The following is a 21,625-nucleotide window of genomic DNA, read 5'->3' on the forward strand; positions in this document are numbered from 1 at the left end:
TACAAGATGGAGTTATCTGAGAAGAAGGAACAATAATTGAGATTAGTCTGTGGGCAAGTCCATGGGCATTTTCTTGGTTAATGGTTGATGTTGGAGGGCCTGTTACAAATGGCACTATCCTAGGCAGTGGGTCCCAGGGTCTAAATCAAACCAAAACAAACCTAAACAAGACACAAGGAGCTAGTAATCAGCTCCTCCCTCCTCCGAGGCTCTGCTTTGGGTCCTACCCTGACTTCCTGACTGTGGTATAGAAGTAATAGCCAGATGAACCCTTTCCTCCACATGTTGCTTTTGGTCATGATATTTTTTTTTTCACAGGGATAGAAAATCTAAGTCATGGGCACACACTGCTTACAGATTCAGGCTAAAATCGGAGAGGAAACTCTTCTAACCAGCATTGGCTCTAAATGTTTGCAAATTAAGTATCACTGAAAAACAAGCAATACCTGTCCGTTGGCCTGCCACCTGCTCCCATTTCTTTAAGAACAGAATTTGGTTGGCTTGTGTGTTTGGTTGGTTGGTGTGTTGTAGTGGTTGTTGTTTGTAACTGAATACTTAGGTTCCTTCTATGAGTGAGTGAAACATTATGTGTAGATGCTGGCCATTTAGATGTGTGAAGATGTGCTGGGATCCCTCAAAGTCTAGGCATTTTGTCCGCACAACAGCAAAGATCTTTTGGGCTTGCACTGAATGTTGAGAAGCCTAATTCCAGAACCACAGCCTTCTCACCATGCTGGGGGTTTTAGTTATCATCAAGCCCATGTATCGTCCAGCTCCCTCCTCTGCTCTGAGTTCAAGACCCATTGAATCCTGATGTGGCAAAAGCCCAGGGGCACCGTCCCACTGAAGACACAAAGACACTGCATCCTTTCAGGATCCTGGCATATCTACCCCTTCATTCTCTATCTGGCCCACCACTGAGCCATGCTGGTTTTACCTGTTGAGAGCTTTAATCCCAATCCTCTCTTTTCTCAGAGCCGCTACTTAGTCTGAGACCCAGATCTGCAGAAATGATGGCAGTATTTTCCATTCATGCCCTGTCTCCCCTTCTCACTCCTCTTCAATACTCTTCTGAATGTGGCTTTGACTTGGTCACTTCTTCCCCCATAAGGCCATTCGCCAACTTCCTGCTTCTCTTAGCAAAATCTGGAACGCTCCTCAGTGTGGCCTCCAGGATTGTAATGGCTCCTTGGCTGACTTCATTCCTACCACAGAGCTTGAAGTACTCTTCACCTGACTTCTTTACACAGTTAACTTCTGATGGCCTTTTAGACCTTGCTTTAGCCAAAATGTCCTAGGTCTAACATATCACAGCACAGTGTCCCTGTCCTTCCTAGCTGTTTGTGTAATTTGCAGCTGTAAGTCTAGAGTGTGTTGTTGACCATTGTCCACTCAGAACACTGGGAGGCACATAAGTGTTGCTCTGTCTTTTGCTCCTAAATGTATTCCTAGTTGGAGAGGTGGAGGTCTTTGCCCTGAAGGACTTCCGTTAAGCTCATAGGAATTTGCCACAGGAAGAGGAAAAAGGACTTCAATCAGAGGAACAATGTGATCAGGTAGATGTTCCAGGAGCTACATTGGATGGGTATAGACAGATGACTCCTGCAGTGAGTATGAAATGAGGCACAGTCCCAGACACTGCAGGCTGTTGCTTTTTTTTCCTCGGTGTACTTTTGTCCCTCCTCTCTGAACCCAGTGAGAAGGGTTACTTAAGCCTACCAGACAGATGCCTGATTTTCATCTGCTTAATCACTGTAGTTCACTTTGAACAGTGCTGACTGACTTCCTTAAGCACATGCTTGACACTCAGAATAATACAGTGAGAACTGGCCCAGGGTTACATGTGTATCTTTGGTCCACATCTCTCACTTGAGTCCAAAAACAAAACAAACAAAACAAAACAAAAAAACAGTGTTTAAACTATTATGGGAGGTGTTATGATGGTAATTTGGATGGGGTATTGGATCTCAGAGCAGGTTAATTTAATTTAAGTACTTCCCTAATGGTGCCAGGAAGTGCCTTAGAGCAGAGGTGACCCTTGAATGAGTAGGAATGGTAAAGTTTCATTGGGTAGTTAGAGTGACATAAGGGGCTGAGACAGAATGCAACAGAGAAGCATGCTCTATGGGGGAATAGCTTTTTGAGTTGCACTGTACAGTGCATATTCATACTGAAATTACAGCAGACATACTAAGCAATAGCCCACCAAAAATGACTAGACCACTCTAAATGTCTCTGGCTTAAAAAAAAAAAAAAAAAAAAAAAAAAGTACTTGTGGGAATCATTTTCATTAAAGGTCAGATACTTTCCTAAGAAAGCATTGGCTGTGCCAGTGTGAGTAATGATCACAGGGAACCAAGACACAGAAGAAACATCATGAGTCCTTTTGTGGATAGACCGGGATAGGCCCTGAGGGACTTGAGCACAGGCTCTCACTGAGCTGGCTCAGACCAGCCCTTGGAGGCAAGGCAGTGGGCCTGTGCACACCTGCACACAAGACGGCTTGGGTTTGTGTCTTGCAGTTCCATGGAAAATGGGAGACCTCCTGACCCTGCAGACTGGGCTGTGATGGACGTCGTGGATTATTTCCGAACAGCAGGATTTGAGGAGCAAGCCAGCGTTTTTCAGGAACAGGTAACTCGGGCTGGAAAAACACAGTTCCCTTCCTCATCGTACTGAGAGGGGGATGAAGAGGGAGAGTGGAGAACATTGAGGGGGCAGAGAGGCCTAGATGGTGAGGGGCAGCAGCAGTTGTGACAGTCGGTGGCTCCTCCCCACCAGAGGAAAGCCAGAGACTACAGGGAAGGAGGCTATGCTCATTTCCATTGGACTGAGCATGCCCATGGGTGGAGGGAGCCAGTCCTGTCCTCACTACAGACACAGGATGAAGCAGGCAGCAGAAGAAGGGACTCAACTGGAGAGACACAGCATTCTCCACTGCTCCTGGATCTAGTTCCCAAAGGACTGACTGTTCAGGTACTCATCACAGTAGGGCCTAGGGTGCAGAGCCAAGTTCAGCTTCGTGTGAGTGTGTGTGCAGGTATGTCTGTCTGTCTGTATGTATGTCTGGGAGCAAGTTACTGAAGTTCCATGAGTCTTTGTTTCACATCTTTAACAAGTGATTGTACCTGACTGACAGGGATGTTCTGACAATTTAAAGGAAAAATATACAAATTTTCCCTAAAGGTTTTGGCGCAGTGTTGATGTTCACAAAGGTTAATTTCTATCTCTGGGGCCCATGGGTTGACATTAGAGAAGGGAAGAGCAGGCATCTGTTCTCTGGGTAACCTGTGACTCCATGGAGCAGGCTGAGCCAGCACTTTGGGAATGGCCCTCCTAGAGGCAGGTTTGGCAGAGCTCATGGTCCACCCTTCAGAACACAAAGCTCCTAGCCTCTTTTGACAGAGGCTACAGTTTTCTGGGCATTAACTTCATTGTCTTGTAATCTAGTTGAGAGAATTAGAAGCTGAAGAATGTGTATGGCAATCCATTCCACATCCCTTCACAAGATCTTATTAGCACAGCCCAAGTTCAGATAAAGTAACTTTTAAAAGCCACGTGTGATTTTCTTGGCCTCTTGCTCTCTTACTCTCTTGCTCTCCTGCTCTCTCTCTTCTCTGTCAGGGCATCCTCCCTCTCTTTCCCCTATCATGTCTCTCTCTCTCCTTCTCTTTCTTCATCTCTATCTAATAAACCTCTAGGAAAAAAAAAAAGCCATGTGTGGAAAAAAAAAAAAGCCACGTGTGTCAGTCTCCTCAAGCAATACATTCTTCAAACTTGATCCTTACACATTTGTAAATTTTTGCTAGTTTGGAAAATTTGCCAGAATGGAAGCTTAAATGATTTTACACCCATTAGAAGAATTAAAATTAGGAGGAGATTTGGTGCCGAATGTGCATGGGGAGCAAACAGAATGCTCCTACATTGCTAGTGAGAGTGTAAAAGAAATACTCACACCTACCCAGATCTAGCAGTTTTACTCCTGGGTATTTACCAAAGGAAAATGAAAGCATCTCTGTATGAAGATTTCTGTAAAGTTGTTGTTAGCAGCTTTTTTGATAGTTGGCAAAAAAAAAAGGAAGCCTCTCCATGCAATTGTATACACAATGAGGATACACGCTGAGATACAAAAGTAATGAATACCCCCCCAGTAATGAAAACAAATTCCCAATATATACAGCAGTTCAGATGAGAGGAGCACCAAAGTTCATGTCAAATTGGTCCATCTTAGATTTTCAGACTGTTAAATAGATCAATAACCAAATTTTTTTTTAAAAAAAGTGCATGCTTGGGTGTGAATAGGTGGACATGGGAAATAATTTGTGAAGGGATATGAGGGAACCTACTGGTGATACCAACATTCTGTATGTTGATAAAAGCTAGAATTACAAGCCATGTGTGTGTGAGTGCATGTGTGTGTGTATGTGTGTATGTCTTAACAAAGGGTTGAAAGTCGAAGCTAATCATCTAAAACATAGTTTATTTGGGGTTTTTAATGGTGTAATGTCCATTTGTGTCATTGAAATTGAGTAGCACTTTTCTAAAATTAAATTTAAGTAATGTTGTAAAAGGTTTGCAAAAAGGAGGGCGGGCTCAGGTAAAAGGTCTCCTGGCAAGGTTCCCAGATGCCCAGAAGCCTTCTCAGGTTGCATTTTTGCTTAGATAACCCAGGTGAGGGGCCTGCATGCTCTCTGGGCCTTGTAGATTCAGTAGACAGCCTTGTAAATAAGATTGGCTACACCAGGATGGCCTGCTAGTGGCATTTTCTCCCTGGGATGATCTCATTCTGGCACTGAGCACACTTAGATATAAGTTACATTTCGTTGAGAAATCCCTCACAACATCACTGTGTCTAATCTGCCAGTTTTGGAGCTTGATAAACAAATTCCTAGAAGATGAAGCAAGTCCTGAAATGCAAGCTCTTTCATTCATAGGAGGGTAGCTCATTGGGTAAGGAGTGGGCCTTAAATTTGTCTCTGGAAGTGATGCAGCTCTTCCTTCTACCCTGACATTTCCATTTCCATTGAAGGAGTTACAGAGTGGGGGAAAGGGTGTCACTGGCTAGGCCAGGATGGTACGCTATGTTATTCTGTGACTCATGGAGACCGAAGCATGTTCTCTACCACATTTACCTGGCTCTTCTACCCACATCTCACCTCCTGAACCTCTCTGGCAATCACCCTCAAGTCAACACTCACCAGTTATATTCTGATATGAATACTGAAGGTCATCTCCAGCCCAAAGCTAGGTGCCTTTCTGGTACAATGTTAGGTCACAGCAACAACAACAACAACAACAAAAACACCATAATAAAGCATTTTAAAAATCTCCTCAGTGCAAGATTTGCCAACAACCACTAAACCACCCTTGACAAGAACAGTCCCGGGTGGGCACATTATTTCAGGGCTGATTCCTATAGCCTGGATTTGAATTTCCCATCACACCTACAGTGAGAACCTAACACTGTATGTGATAATACTGGGAGTAAAGACCAGGGGGAGGAAACTAGACTTAGTGAGATCTTAAGGGTGGTCCCCGTGGTAGAATCAGTGCCCTTCTAGAAGAATTGAATTGAAGCAGTTCCAAATACTGTGCTACTCTGCCCCCACATAAGGCTTTAGCACAAAGGTGGTTGGTCATCTGAAATTGACTAATTGTTTCTCACTGTATGTACTCTACTTGCTTAGCAGCTAGAACCATTAAGTTTCCCTGCCGTCCAGGTATTCCCATCAGCCTCTTTGACAATCCTTACTTGAGCTGGAAACACAGCCTAAGCACTACCAAGAAGGAAGTCTATGATACGCCAACCAAAGACCATTCATGGAGATAACCTAGAACCTCTGCACAGATGTAGCCCGTGGCAGCTCAGTCTCTAAGATGGTTCCCTAGTAATGGGAACAGGGGCTGTCTCTGACATGAACTCAGTGGCCTGCTCTTTGATCACCTCCCCCTAAGGGGATAGCAACCTTACCATGCCATAGAGGAAGACAATGCAGCCAGTTCTAATGAGACCTGATAGACTAGGATCAGATGGAAGGGGAGGAGGACCTCCCCTGTCAGTGGACTGGGGGAGGGGCATGGGAGGAGAAGAGGGAGGGAGGGTGGGATTGGAAGGGGATGAGGGAGGGGACTACAGCTGGGATACAAAGTGAATAAACTGTAATTAATAAAATATTTAAAAATAAATATATTTAAATACATTTAAAAATAATAATAACGGGAAAAAAAGAAGGAAGTCTAAGCCACTGCCCACCCTGTTATCATGACCAGGTGTGCATTCAGGCGACATTGCTGTGCTGACCGTCTTCATGATTAGATATGTTATTCTCCCTGGGGTCAGCTTATGGCTTCTATCATTAGACTTACATTCTTCATCTTCTGGGGACTTTATTCAACTGGACTCATTAACACGGTTCCACAAGAGGATCCACTGGCTAGGGAACATGGGAGGCAGTGGGAACCATTTCTAGGGAAGATGGAATGACCACACACCAACACCATTGTTCTCCTATGCTCCATGTTAAAGTGGCTGTTTTCCAAGTGTCTGGGTAACAGGCATGAGCAGAGTCATAACCTCAGGCTTATTTTCTCATAATTGTTTCCTAGGCACTGGGGTGATCCTGGGCCATTTGCTGTGATAGTGCTCACATTTCTACATAGATAATGTTGAATTCAACAGTGAAGCATTGCCTCAGCACCTCCTTTGAGTCCAAGGTGCCATCTGGAGATGGGTCCTCCTGAAGTCAGCTTCTAGTGTCATAGAGTAAGACATGAAAGTGACTTGAGGCTTAGTGATTTTTTTTTTAAGTGGGAGATTTAAAAAATAACTGATGCTTACCCATAGACATGTGTTGCCTGGTTTTTAAGACCAATGTATTCAGAAATGTTACTTCCGTAAGAGCTTTTGAGAGACTATTTTGACTAATTTCAGCAAAAATACCTCCTCCTACCCCAGAGCAGTATGATGGGATTCACTTTGTTAGACTCTGAGGGCTAAAGAAGTACCACATTCTGGTTTAAACAGTATCATCCATCTCTTGACAGTGTGATTCTCCACATCACTTCACCTCTCAAACTCATGTGATCACAGCTCACAGAGGTATTCCTTCCAAGTGTAGGACTGTCGTTTCACCTCTCTGGCTCCATGCTTCTGACTCACATGTCCTCGCAGTATGAAGGAGAATGCACAGGCAGACTGAATGCACACATTCAGTCACTGTCATGTGTTTCAGACCCTGCAGCATCCTGTTCTTGTCAGTGAGTGAGCAAGTGACATCAGTAATTTTATCTCCGGAACACTGTGTATCTCAGAGATCATTTTCCCCCTCATAATATCATGACAGAATATCATACAACTCAAAGTGGCATGTTAATTTTATTCTAATACTTTTCCCTTATAGCCACAAGAACAGTCTTATCTGAAATACCCATCTTGTTAAGTCAGAATTTGAAACCTGTAGACTGGACTTTGTTTTCAGCTGGTTCTTTGCTGCTAACATTGAACAAATTCTGATTGCCCCATATTAATAAAGATAAACAAAACTCTGTATTGCTGCATATTGCCAACTCCACTACATATTTCAAAAGGGAGTAGCTGAGTAGAAAGCCTATTAGATAACAGTGAGCTCTGTGCCCAAAATCAGGCCACTGCAGTGGCCAGGTTCCTGGTTCTCAGTAGACAAGACATGCTTATGTGGAGCTTCAGGTGTCCACAGCACTGTAAACCCACACTGAAATATGTCACAAAAGTATGAGTACAAAATTGCTCAAGTGAAACATGAGTTTCTCTAGCTTGATGACAAATTCATCTCTGAATTAGGCCAGTTAAACCCTCACACCTTAGGGGTTAAAAAAAAAACTTGTTTATCCAGTAACATTTTGTAATACCATCACTGAAAATATCCAAGATAGGCTGATGCTTGATATTTATTAACAGTTGGGTAAACACTGAAATGCTTAAAATATTCTATAGTATAATGAAGATTTAGGGGATGTGGCAACTTCCTTCAGTTTGTAAAGATTAATAAAAAAGGTTAAAATGTAAGCAAGTAAGTAATACTAACAGAACGTAGCCAAAGAGAATTAGTTGTAGGCAAAACTGGTAATGAAAAATATTTTAAAAATATTTTTATTTACATAGAATAGATTGTATTTGTATAGAATAAGCTAAAGCACCCAAATTAGCTGTTTGAGACCAAACAGTTGTAAAACAGAAAGAGTACAATGCATGGCACATTTACTCACTCTTTAGTGATTTCTGTGGTTGTGACAACATCCATTAAAACAAGCAGAAAACTATTAAAGTAATAATAACAACAAACATTACCTTAGTAAGGCCACCTAAAACCATCACAGTTAGGAGAACCTCCTGAAGAAAGTCCAGAATATTCCATGCAGTGGAAAGACCAAACACAGAAGCATGGGGTCATGAAAGAACACTCTGTCTTGGCAACAACAATCCACTTATACTGGGGAGCATTGAGCAGATTGATGAGCAGTCGGGCTGAGAAGCAAACAGGGTATGGAGAAGAGTGGGGCTCCACTAGCAGAAGAGGGTCCCTGGGGATCCACTGAGGGATGGAAATCCAAAAGAAGAGGGACAGATGAGTGTAATGCTTGGAACTGCGTGCCTTCTGCCACCCAACTCTTCCTTTGAACACTTGGACCTGAGCTTGTGGCGCTATTTGGAAAGTTGTGGAACCCTTCGGAAGCAATTGAAAAAGGACATCATTAGAAAGAGGGGGAGCACCAGTGATGAGCAGTTTTCTAGAAATCTCTGAGGGGGTGGTTTTATGAAGATTGAACTAATCAATAAGCTCAAGATACCTCAAAAAGGTCATGTCGAGTGGGGTCTAGGAAGTTGGCCAGTGGAATCTCAGTAGTGCAGGTGGGGAAGAAGGTGGTAAACCCTTCCAACTGAGGAGTAAGTGGAATGCAGACAAGTGCAGGGAGAAGCAGACAACAGGTCATGTAGGATGTAGGCTCTCTTCTCAGACAGGAAGTATAAATTTATTTATATGCAGGAAGTGGGCAAAAGAATTAGATGAATTAGAATGACAGGAAATGGAGAACAGATAAATGAAGCAGAGCTCCCCCAGGGTGTCAGAAGGGAGGAGAGCCAAAATGTGGGGAACTGGAGCTTTGAAGCCTGATGATAGCAGTGTAAAACAATGTAGCCACTCTTAAAAACTGGTGGCTCTCCAGAAAGTTAGGCATAGAATTATCATGACTCAGCAGTTCTTCAAAAATAAAGAACTCAGGTGCCTGCCCTTGTGCAAGGGTCATGGAAGCATCATTCACAATGACCAAGCAGACACAACCCAAATGCCATGAATAAGTACATAGATAAACAAGATGTGGTATGTGCATAAAATGGACTATTTTTCATCCATAAAAAGGTCAGATTCAACAGGGATGAACTTGGAGAACATGTTGAGTATATATAATTCATCTATATGAAATATTTGAAGTAGACAGTCCTAGATACACAAGAAGATTAGTGGACAGCAGGAGCTGAGTCATCTCTAATGAATATTAAGTTTATTGGAATAACATGTTAGGGTCCAAAAATCACTGAATAAAACTCCCCAGACTCAAGTAGCGTGTAAACAGCAAAGAGCATCTGCCTTTGGACACAAAGGTAGAGTGTCCGATGGCAGATGCAGGGACCACCATTCAGACAGTAATGGCGACCCCCAGATGAGTACCCAGGCTCTAGTTAAAGCCAACTAGATAGAGGAATTGCAGGGAGAGTTAGGTCATCTTTATTTTTATTGGCACAGGTCAGAAGCAAGGGTACAAGTGCATCGGGAACTGGCTAAGGCTTGGTCAGGGGCTATAGGCTCTCTAAACTGGTTCAAACTGGCCCAACTGGTAGGTGCCTATGGAGGCCAGGTGACCTCTGTTGGAATTGTCCAGTGCCCATAGAAGCTATGTGACTCCAATCAGGACCTAGGGGCTTTTCAGACTGATAGTTAAGCAGCCTTTTTTCCTAGGCCAAATGTCTTAGCCGATTCTGATTGGTTGAGTGTTTTCTGTGGGTTTTCCTACAACTGAAGTTTATATTTCTGAGAAACAGAAAACTCAGGCCTGTTCTGTTTCAGTAAGAAAACGAAACCCATCATAGAGTTGTTCTGACTTATTTAACCAGGCCCTCTGAGACAGAGAAAATTTTAAAATAGATAGTTGTGATTACTAAACAACATGGTGAGAATAATTATGTTACTATATACTTAGAGCTGGTTAACAATGCAAATTTTATATAATATAAATTTTAATTTAAAATTGAACATTTACAATTTTTAGATATCAATAATTGGTGAGTGTATGTGTGTATGGTATGGCAGAGCGCACAGGCCAGAGCATATATGTAGCAGCCAAATAATAACATTAGGGAACCAATTCTTTCTACCCACCTTTGCATGGATCCTAGGGATAATACTCAGGTCACCAAGGTTTTGGGGAAAGTGCCTTTATCTTTTGAGCCATCTCACCAGCCTATGGTATAAATTTTATAAAATATAAATTTATAAAAATGTCTAGTGTAATCTTAGCTATATGATGGTGCAATTGGTTAATAAAATTTTCAAATATTTTTTAAAAATATGAATGAATAATCAAGTCAAGGGTGTTTTAACTGCACAGGAGATAAAGGTAATTACTAAGTTTATGTATTAACTTGATCAAGCTAAGGGATGCCCAGATAGCCAGTACAGCACCATGGCCTGGGTATATTTACAAGGGTGTTCATGGAGGAGAGTAACATTTGAATCAACACACTAAGCGTCATCCCAGCAGGATGGGTGGGCATCATCCAAGCCAATACTGACTCTAGTAGAACACAAAGGTAGAGTGTCCGAGTTAACTCTCAACTTCATAGAGCCTGGAGTCAGCTGAAAAATGAGGCTCAATTCAGTAATTGTCTGTATCGGGTTTTTCTGTGGGTCTGTCTGTAAGGGGCTGTCCTGATCAATCAATAATTGGTTTAGGAAGTATCATGAGCAGTATCATTCTCTCACTGGTAGGCCTGGACTACCCAAGGAGAGGAGAGGAGACGAGCCTATAAGCAATCAGCAAGCAGCCTCCCTCCACTCTTCCTGCTATGGCCTCCCTCGGTGATGGGCCATGGCCTGGAGTGTAAGCCACATAAATCGTTTCTCATTGTAAGTTGCTTTTGGTGGGAACCTTTTACCACAGCAACAGAAAGGAAACGAGAACGTGGACGAAGAATGAATTCACCCTTTGGATGCTGACCAGGACTTAAATTATCAACCACCCTGCATGTCTGCATTTTCAAGTCTCCAGACTTTTGAAATTTTCTCAGAGTCCCAGCTCACAGTTTAGTTAGGCCTAACTAATAAACCAACGTTTGGTTCATTTCCTTAGAGGACCCAATGCATTCAGCTTTGGGGAAACATTTAGGAAATTCCTGCCAGTTTCTCTTTTTGTTTATTCTGTTTAACTAAACAGGAAGCAAGTTCCACTTAAAGTGAAAGGGGAGGGGCAGAGCTTTAATTAGAAACGAGAACAGTAGTGACAGATAACAATGACCACCAAGGAGAATGGAAACGGAGATGATCACAAATTAATCCTGTCTCAATATTGTACAGACCTAGCTAAGGATGTGGGGTGTGTCATGTTCATGTCTTTGTTCTCTTCTTGTCAGCAGCATTGGGTCTAGGAGTTAAAGAAACAGAATTACTGGCTCCCCTGACTTAGTCTCAGAGGGCTGTGTTAGAGGATTAGTGAAAGAATGGCTCCCCCTGTCAACACTGTGCTTCACACAGAAGGACAGGAAAGGGTCTTAGAATACTGCAGAACTGGAGGTGAAATGAAAGGCTGATTTGTAAGAGTGCAGAGGGAGAGCAGACAGAGAGAGCCAAGGTGGTTTTAGTGCTACAAAAGCCAGACTTGTCTAGCTGATGACATTTCAGGAATAGATTCTAAATGTAAGTAGATTATTGTCACAAATAGGTGAAAACATAGCAGATGGTGGCAATTTTAAGGATCCTGTGGTCACTGACACCAGTCAGTGGAAGGAGGAAGATCAATGAAGGCCCCAAGCAGCTAGTTTCATAGTCTACCCAAAAGAGGTTACATACACTTCCATCCTTCACATCTCAGTGGCCATAAGTCAGTCGAAGGCCAAAACTAAATTACAAAGAAGTCTGGGAAATATAAAGCTGAGTGTCCTATGAAATAGGCAGTGGGATGCTTAGTGCTCATTGTCAACTTGACAGCATCTGGAATATAGTTAAGCCTCATGGTATGCCTGTGGGGGGTGGGTTATCCTGTTTGCATTAACTGGGTGAGAAGAGCCACCCACTGCAGGTGGAGCTGGATGTGCTTGGAGCCAGGGAGCTGAGCAAAAGCATGCAGTCACTGCTATCTTTTTCCTCACCATGTGGTCATCTGCTTCAAGTTCTGCTGCCTTGACTCACCCACCATGATAGACATACCTTGAACAGTTGGCCGAAATAAGCCCTTTAAGTCACTTTTATGACAGGTGTGCACACCCCTGCTGTACTAGGGCCCCAATGCCTTTTCCTTTTAAATAGTATCTGTTGTTTTGATACTGCTACTTAGTTTAGTTTTTAAATCCAGAGATAAAGTTCCAAAAGGTTCACATTGCTGAAGTACATACTGAATGTAGAGTCCATTTCTGATTCTTTTTCCTCAGTGTGTCCATTAAAAACCCTACTCAGATTTGCCTTTGACCCAGTTTCCCTGCTTGATGAATTTTATTTTTTCTTTCATCAGAAATATATATGTGATTTAAAGTTATGAAAACCCACAACCCCTCAACTCTATCATGCCACTGGGGGTATTAGATAACAAAGGGGAGGGCCTGAAGAGCACTGCTGCTCTTCCACAGGACCCATGTTCAATTCTCAGCACTCACATGGTGGCTCACAACTCTGTATCCTCCACTTCCAGGGGATCTGACACCCTCTTCTGGCCTTTGCAGATACTGTATTCAAGTGGTGCATAGCACTGCACACAAGTGGCACACAAACATACATGCAGGAAAACACCTTTACACATAAAATAGTAAAATAAAATGATTTTAAATGCCACAAGGCAAGTTACAGTGACACCAAAGAGGGCACTAAAAGCATCTACTGATGTTGGGTCTGCTGGCTTGTGGCTGTTACAAACAAGGCAAAAGTTGTTAAGCTACACAAATGGTTTTTCCCTGTTAACAAGCCACTGATGTGTGCTTATTTATTGTGTACACGTTTATCTTTGAATCACATAAGGTCTCTCCAGTTTCTGTAGTATCCACCTCAGATCTACCACCACTATGAAAACAAGGCCAGCACAGCATCAGCTGAGAGTCTGAGGTTGCCAGCTTGAAGTGATGACCTCATAGTCACTCCTCCACAATGAACAGCAAAGGCGGGACATGGGTGTGGTAGCATGTGAAGGGCCCACATACTGAAGAGGAATTTCTCCACCAAAAGAGGCTTCACCCCAAGAACCATGTGAGGAAATCCAAAGCTGTAAACTTCAATAATTTACCATCTACCTTTCTGAAGTTATATGGAAAAGTTTCAAAATCTCCACCCTGCATCTATGTGGAACAAAGCTTTTTGAAGAAACATGGTGAATTATTACAAAGTACTAGGGGTGCCTCAGAATGCATCCTCCTCCGATATCAAGAGGGCTTTCCATCAGTTGGCTCTGCAGGTACATCCAGACAAGAACCCAGGAGACAAGGAAGAAGCCGAGGAGAAATTCAAACAAATAGCAAAAGCCTATCACGTCTTATCTGATGCCAGGAAGAGAAGGGACTATGATAGGTCCAGAGGGAGCTATACCAGAGGGGAAATCAGAGATGATGGCTATGCCAGAGGGGAAACCAGAGGTGATGGCTATGCCAGAGAGGAAACCAGAGGTGATGGCTATGCCAGAGGGGAAATCAGAGGTGATGGCTATGCCAGAGGGGAAATCAGAGGTGATGGTTATGCCAGAGGGGAAATCAGAGATGATGGTTATGCCAGAGGGGAAATCAATGGTGATTGCTATGCCAGAGGGGAAATCAGAGGTGATTGCTATACCAGAGCAGAAATCAGAGGTGATTGCTTTACCAGAGGGGAAATCAGAGGTGATTGCTGTACCAGAGGAGAAGTCAGAGATGATGGCTATACCAGAGGGGAAGTCAGAGGTGATGGCTATGGCAGAAGGGAAACCAGAGGTGATTGCTGTACCAGAGGGGAAGTCAGAGGTGATGGCTATGCCAGAGGGGAAACCAGAGGTGATAGCTATGGCAGAAAGGAAATCAGAGTTGATGGCTATGCCAGAGGGGAAATCAGAGGTAATGGCTGTGCCAGAGGGGAAACCAGAGGTGATGGCTATGGCATAAGGGAAACCAGAGGTGATGGCTATGCCAGAGGGAAAATCAGAGGTGATGGCTATGGCAGAAGGGAAACCAGAGGTGATGGCTCTACCAGAGGTGAAATCAGGGGTGATGGCTATGGCAGAAAGGAAATCAGAGGTGATGGCTATACCAAAGGGGAAATCAGAGATGATGGCTATGGCAGAAGGGAAATCAGAGGTGATGAGTATGCCAGAAGGGAAACTAGAGGTGATGGCTATGCCAGAAGGGAAATCAGAGGTGATGGCTATGCCAGAGGAGAAACCAGAGGCGATGGCTATTGCAGAAGGGAAACCAGAGGTGATGGCCATGCCAAAGGGGAAATCAGAGGTAATGGCTATGGCAGAAGGGAAACCAGAGGTGATGGCTATGCCAGAAGGGAAATCAGAGGTGATGGCCTTGCCAAAGGAGAAATCATCAGAAGTTATAGTCAAACCAAAGGAGAAATCATCAGAAGTGGTGGCCATGCCGAAGGAGAAATCATCAGAAGTGATGGCCATGCCGAAGGAGGAATCATCAGAAGTGGTGGCCATGCCAAAGGAGAAATCATCAGAAGTGATGGCCATGCCAAAGGAGAAATCATCAGAAGTTATAATCAGACCAAAGGAGAAATCATCAGGAGTGATGGCCATGCCGAAGGAGGAATCATCAGGAGTGATGGCCATGCCGAAGGAGGAATCATCAGAAGTGATGGCCATGCCGAAGGAGGAATCATCAGAAGTGATGGCCATGCCGAAGGAGGAATCATCAGAAGTGATGGCCATGCCGAAGGAGAAATCATCAGAAGTGGTGGCCATGCCAAAGGAGAAATCATCAGAAGTGGTGGCCATGCCAAAGGAGAAATCATCAGAAGTGATGGCCATGCCAAAGGAGAAATCATCAGGAGTGAAGGAGAAATAATCAGAAGTGATAGCCATGCTGTAGGGGAAAGCATCAAAAGTGATGGCGATGCCAAAGGAGAAATCGTCAGAAGTGATGGCCGTGCCGAAGGAGAAATCGTCAGAGGTGAAGGCCGTGCCAAAGGGGAAATCATCAGAGGTGATGGCCAAGCCAAAGCGGAAATCATCCGAGGTGATGGCCGAGACATTAGAGGTGATGGTAGAGACAACATTAGAGGTGATGGTAGAGACAAAACCCACTTGGAAGAGGAAATGCGCTTTCAGAGGCCACAGCACACCTTCCAGAAGGTTATTGAAGATGAGGACCTCTTTTCAGGTGACTGTTGGTTCACTGGTCCTATGGCCACATCCAGAAGAGCTTCTTCCCCCTTCTTTTGTGTCAAACCCATCATGGACACAGGATTTTCTACTTTCGGGTCCCTAGGATCCAGACTGGGTCCAGCTACCTCAGAGACATTTGTACCATATGTAAGCCAAGGAATGGGAAAGTTCAAACTGGTCACCACTTGTAGCCAGATAGTGAATGGAGAGAAAGTTGTCACTAAGAAAGTTGTACAGAACATGAGTGGACCAATGAAAAGAGAAAACGAACGACCATTTCATCAGAATCCTTCACATGGTTGGTAAGGAACCGCCTTTGTATTCTTCACTGGTATTTGAAAACGAGATTTGTTTATCTTGATGCGGTCAAAGACAGTTGAAATCTGAGGGTTGAACAGCATAGACAAAGGATAACTTGGCCCAAAACTCTCCTCACTGTGGAAAGGAGTTATGGGCCACATGTTAACACAGAAAACACATGAGGAGCAGAGCTGACCTTCCAGCCTGCCTTCTCCAAACTGAGCCTTCTTTTCTCAGTTAGGGTGTAGGGGACAGATGCCACACTACAAAGGCAGAAGCTAGTGCTCTCCACTGCTGTCCCACTGTCCCTTGCTATTTACCATGCAGTGGCCTTCTCCTCGGTGACTCTTCCTTTTCTTTCCCTGGCCTCTTTCTCTTTGTGTCTTCTCTTCCCATCTCACTTTTTCCCCATGCATTTCCCATGGTTTGTAGATGATCAAGCCCAGCTCCAGGAGCTCTCTACCCATAGATTAATGCTGACAGAGTGAAAAGCAAGTGAGGACACATATTTCTCTATGTGTCCTGTGTGCTCTTCATCAGATGTCTGTAACTGTTTCACATGTGTTACATGTGCATCTTTCCATCTGTGCAGTTTCATAGCTGTTTTCCCCCATCTTACAGAAAAGAAAATAAGGCTTAAAAAGATACAGTAGCATGCCCCAGTCCCTGCCTAATACATGGTGAAGTAGTGACCACTCTGTCTCCATTATTTGTAAATCTGGTGCCTCCTTCTCACCATTGGGAAGTCAGCCCTGTCATCTCTCCACCTTGCTTTAATGCATCAGCACTTGCTGGAATTTCCTAGGTAAACAAATATTTGAACTTTCTAGCCAAACTGGAATTCGGAGTTTGCTTGTACTTGAAGACAGGAACACTGTAACACAGTGAAGCTAGCAAATGCTAGTCTATTAACACAGAAGTCCCAGGCTGTGAATTATCTCTTTGTTCTCTTAAATTATGATGTATTTACACATTCTTGAGTTGTTTGTTTGCTCTGCTGAGCCAGAGTAGGCTGGTGGAATTTCACCCCTCAGATCTGTATCAATAAACTGCTGGGATCCTGGTAAATTCCTTCTCAGGAAAGCTATTGATGAAGTCTAGAGTATAGTCAATGCTGATTGGCAAAAAAAAAAAAAAAAAAAAAAAGGGCTTCATTTGCAATTATAATCTATATGGAAGTTAAAAAACAAGTTATTAGGTCTTTTAATCAAGGGACTTTCCCATGGGTAGCATTTTGATGAGGCAAGTGTTTTATGCAGTTCCTGAAAAAAAATTTTTTAAGATTTATTTATTTTTATGTATATGAGTGTTATATCTGCATTTACACCTACCAGAAGAGGAAATCAGTTCACATTATAGATGGTCGTTAGCCACCATGTGGTTGCGACCTTTGGAAGAGCAGACAGTGCCCTTAACCACTGAGCCATCTCTCCAGCCCCAGTTCCTGAAAATTTTAGTCTTGGTGAATTTTCTCGCCTTGAGTGGGAATACACTTGCATCTGTCTGGAGAAGATCCAGAAAGCTTTGGACTCAGGAGTGCCATCATTTGCTAAGGGGAGGAGAAACAGAGTGTTTAGAGTGGAGTGTGCGTAGCTCAGTGCAGCTGGGGGTCCCAGGAACATGACCCTCAGAGAAGAGCACCTGTGCCAAGTACCTGCAGATAAGGCTGTCATGCTGCTCAGTGCACCAGGTGTGTGCATAGCTCAGCCAGAATGGAACCCCAGTTGCTATACTATCCCTGTGTTTGCCTGGACCCTAGGTTTTGGTAAGAGGATTCGGATTGCTGCCTACCTGACCAAAAGCTTACAGCCACCCAGCACTTCATTCCACCCTCACGTGTCTGAGCTGCTAGAGTTGGGGTTGAAGGGGAAAGTTTTATGAGTAGATAACAATATACATTTCAACACTTAGGTAATGAGTGTCTCCAAAAGGCTCCTTCTGCCCCCTTAGCCTGAGCTGGACAGCAGTATGCCCTCAGGATAAAGGGAACTCATCAGACCGAAACATAAAGCATGACTTTCCATTTTGTCACATGTAAAATCTACATCTCAGCGTTCTCGAAGACACTTGACAGAAACACTGACTCACACGGGTGTGTGGCCAGCACTGATTCCTTCCCTCCTTCGTTCACTCTCTATAAAGGAAGTTTGTGTGAAAATGAATGCAGGAGTGCCTGTCTGGAACATAAAGGCTTATGTCCTGGCAGGTGAAGGGGAGATGGAGCAGGCAGGGCTCAGCTCCACAGGCTGGTCCACCCTATGCGCAGAGCAGAGGCTAAGCTCTAAGGCCACTAAAGCTTAGGAAGCTGTGGTCACAGAATGCCTCTGCCCTGCTCCTGGGATTTGTGAGGACAGCAGCTCTTCTCAAAAGAGTTCACAGGCCACTGAAGGTTTGCAGGTCCCATTGGTGAGTACTCTTGATCACTAATTGCAGTGTGAGTCAGGAGCTCTACTCAGGTCATATGCTCGTAAGTAATTTTCAACTCTGCCCTGAAGCAACCGCTTCCTTGTGCGTAGTGGTTTCTCGCAGATCAGCAGGAGATGTTTTCAGTAGCTGAAAAATAGGCGTTTGTCCAACTCAAAAGCACTAGAAGCAATTCCTTGTACTGTTTGATGATAGGTGACTGACAAGTAGAATGACATGTGGGGAGCAATGGAAGGGAGAAAAGACAAGTGTGTCACTCATAGCTCAGGAAGCACATGCAGGACAGGCCTCATGGAATCCAACTGGAAATCCCATGTTCCCACATCTTCCAAGAGGAGACAGAGAAGGGGCTACAGAGTGGGAAAGTCTCCAGCCCTTTGGCCTGGTGCTATTTCTCCACACTCTTACTTAGAGTTCAACACATTTTCTCCATAGCCTGTCAAGATCCATGAAAGATGGGAGCAGTGGCCTCCCAGGGGGATGGCGTGAACAGAAAGTCGCAGTTTTATGTAGCCACTTCAGGGACTTCTTGCCTCATTATCCCAGGCCGGTCCAGAAGTACTCAGGCAATATTATGAACTCTTAAGCACAGCTGACCCATGTCTCATAAGCACCAGCGCCACCTTGAGAGACATAAAATTTCCTCAGTAAATAACAACAAACATAGTGAGCATTCTCAGAGCTTTCTTTCCATAAATTCAAAGCACTGTCTCCATTCACACCATTTTCATCTCTTTTATGAGTAGCCAATTTTAACCTCATCCTTCGTAGTCTCCACAGTACCAGATGGGCCTGAGGGATGGCCTCTAAAGCATCAGGGATTGGGATTGGCAGTGGGCAGAGTCCTAGCCCTCACAGCCTCCATCTGTTGAGAGGAAGCATGGTAGGGAGCCTCAGTGTGGAAAGAGTGGTTTTCAGGTTGAGGTAGGTCCAGAAGAGAGACTGTCCCACAGGTGAGCCATGTCTACTCTCTCCTGATACTGCAATTAACAAGATTCCAGAAAGACTCAATTAGACCATCTAGATAACAAACTTTGTGAGTAATAAGTGGAGGGGGCTGGGATTAGCGACTCGGGGTAGAATGATGGCCATGGTAGCATGCCCTTAAACCCCTAGTTTCCTTCCCTGGCTCTAGAGAGAGAAGAGAAAGGAGAGGGGGGGCAGCAGGAAGGTAAACAAAGGTGGTAGGCAGACACCAGTTCATGTCCTTGTTCCACTTTCCTAATTCCTTTTGTCTCAGACCAGTAATATTTTTTCTTGATTCTTGTTTTGCCTGTAAATTAAAGACGATAATCTCTACCTGCTGTAATTTATAGAATTGTTTTAGAAATTAACTATCTAAAGAATCCTAGCAAATTTTAATGTATTTTATGAATAGAGCATGTCTGTATGCCTTTCAGAAGTAACTTCTGCTCCCTGATGTGGGTAATTCTGTTATAAACTTGTCCTTGAGTTTTTTTAAGATTTGTAATAAGATCATGAAAACAACACCAGCTACAGACTGTGTTCAATCTCAAAATGGAGATAGAAGATGGAAAACACGCTCCAGATTCCATTTTGACACCATGGCAGTAGTTATTCGCTGGGGGCAAGTAGTGTAGCTTCTGCCTCTGGCCTTCCCTTTATCTTTCTTCCCTAGGAACTTCTGAGCTTACTTACACACTGGTCTTCTCCTCTGTTTCCATTCTAGGAAATTGATGGAAAATCCCTGCTTTTGATGACGAGAAATGACGTGTTGACAGGACTTCAGTTAAAATTGGGGCCTGCTCTGAAAATCTATGAGTATCATGTAAAACCTCTTCAGACCAAGCATTTAAAAAACAGCTCTTCATAGTAAAAATCAAGTTGAGGACTCAGTCCTCAGAACAAAATACACAATGATGTAATTTAGTTTCATGTTGTGAAACTTCAAAAACAGAATACATACATGTGCATATGTAAAGAATTTTAATCCAAAAAAAGTGTTATCCTATTGGATAGACTAAGGCAATCCATCAGCTGGCCTGACTCAGCCTGGAGGAGCACAAACAGAGTGGACATAAGATGGCTGTCCTTGTTAAACTGAGTCATCATTGACTCTTAGGTAGCCCCCACCTCAGGGGCTTTGAAATTACAAGAACTTTCTTTATTTCATCATAACAGTTTTCCACTAACTCCTTAATAAAGAGGGTGGAAGTGGAATGAGTGTTTTTGGTTTATAGAATCAGAAATGAACACAAACAAAACCCTTTGGGGGAGGGAGAGAGGAGAGAGGGATTGCTGTCTTTCCCGAGGCACTCTGTTCCTGGATGTATGTTCCTTGGATGGAATTGCCAACACCCTTTTTTTGTAGAGGGTGCTCCACTTGACCTTGTTAAGGTTTCACAGGGATATGCTGTGCTGTGTTTGATTCGAACATGAGCCAGGCCCCCTTAGGAGCAGAACTCTCTCTGAGGAGAGAAACTTGTTTTGCACTGGAGATATCCACTGTAATCAACTTACTGTCATGGGGCAAGACTGTTTCCTGCTTACATTGGTTCTTTGTTGCTGAAGAAAGCATTTTGTTTTTTGTTATTTGTTTTATTGTTGTTGCTTTATGGTTTGTATTTATATTAATTTTTTGCTGAAGAGATTTGCCAAGAGTTAATAGATCCCAAAGCTTTGTTAATAGCACAGAATATTTTTCTATATATGTAGTCCTCCATGATGCTGTAATATTTTTTTAATTGTCCTATGCTGTGTTTGGTCCCATGTTTGAGTACTTGTCTTTCAGAACTTGAAAAAGTGGGCTTGCTACATCTCTGTTCAAAGAGACACTTATTGAGTGATGTGTGTCCGCGCCTCATTGAGTTGGTGCTTTGTGATTGCAATAAAACACCCCTTCATTTCACCAAGTATGGTTTCTTCTCATTTGGTCCCTTCTTTGAGAATTAAAGATTAATATCACCTTCAAAACACAGGGAGAAAGTTAAGCCTTAAAAAGAAGAGATTAAAGTGAATGTGAGATGGCTTAGTGTGGAAAGGTAGTTTCTACTAAACTTGAGGCCTTGAGTTTAAACCCTGGGTATACTCATACACACACACACACACACACACACACACACACCCCAATAATAATAATAATAATAATAATAATAATAATAATAAATGTTAAATAAAAAGAAAACTATATTAATTATCAGGACCTATATATAGATTGAGCCTCATATAAATTAAATTGCCCCAGCAGATCTCATCCCTTTGTATCATCTAGCAATCATTTTTAGGTGGTATTTTAACAAGGATTATTTTTACTTGCCTGTCACTATCATGATTTCTTGACACA

General features: G+C 43.3%; 1 protein-coding gene across 4 annotated transcripts in view; it reads left to right on the forward strand.

Moving 5' to 3' along the window:
* Positions 1-21,195, forward strand: part of Samd13 (sterile alpha motif domain containing 13) — a 34,150-nt gene extending 12,955 nt beyond the window's left edge. For all 4 annotated transcript variants that reach the window (XM_060392561.1, XM_021647989.2, XM_060392563.1 and 1 more), the window contains 2 exons: positions 2,523-2,634; positions 20,012-21,195. In XM_060392561.1, coding sequence (XP_060248544.1) covers positions 2,523-2,634; positions 20,012-20,155 — 256 coding nt within the window. In that variant the 3' untranslated portion in view covers positions 20,156-21,195. The remainder of the gene's footprint in view (positions 1-2,522; positions 2,635-20,011) is intronic.
* Positions 21,196-21,625: the final 430 nt, after the last annotated feature.

Source organism: Meriones unguiculatus, chromosome 10 (assembly GCF_030254825.1).
Source record: "Meriones unguiculatus strain TT.TT164.6M chromosome 10, Bangor_MerUng_6.1, whole genome shotgun sequence".
Lineage (NCBI taxonomy): Eukaryota > Metazoa > Chordata > Mammalia > Rodentia > Muridae > Meriones > Meriones unguiculatus.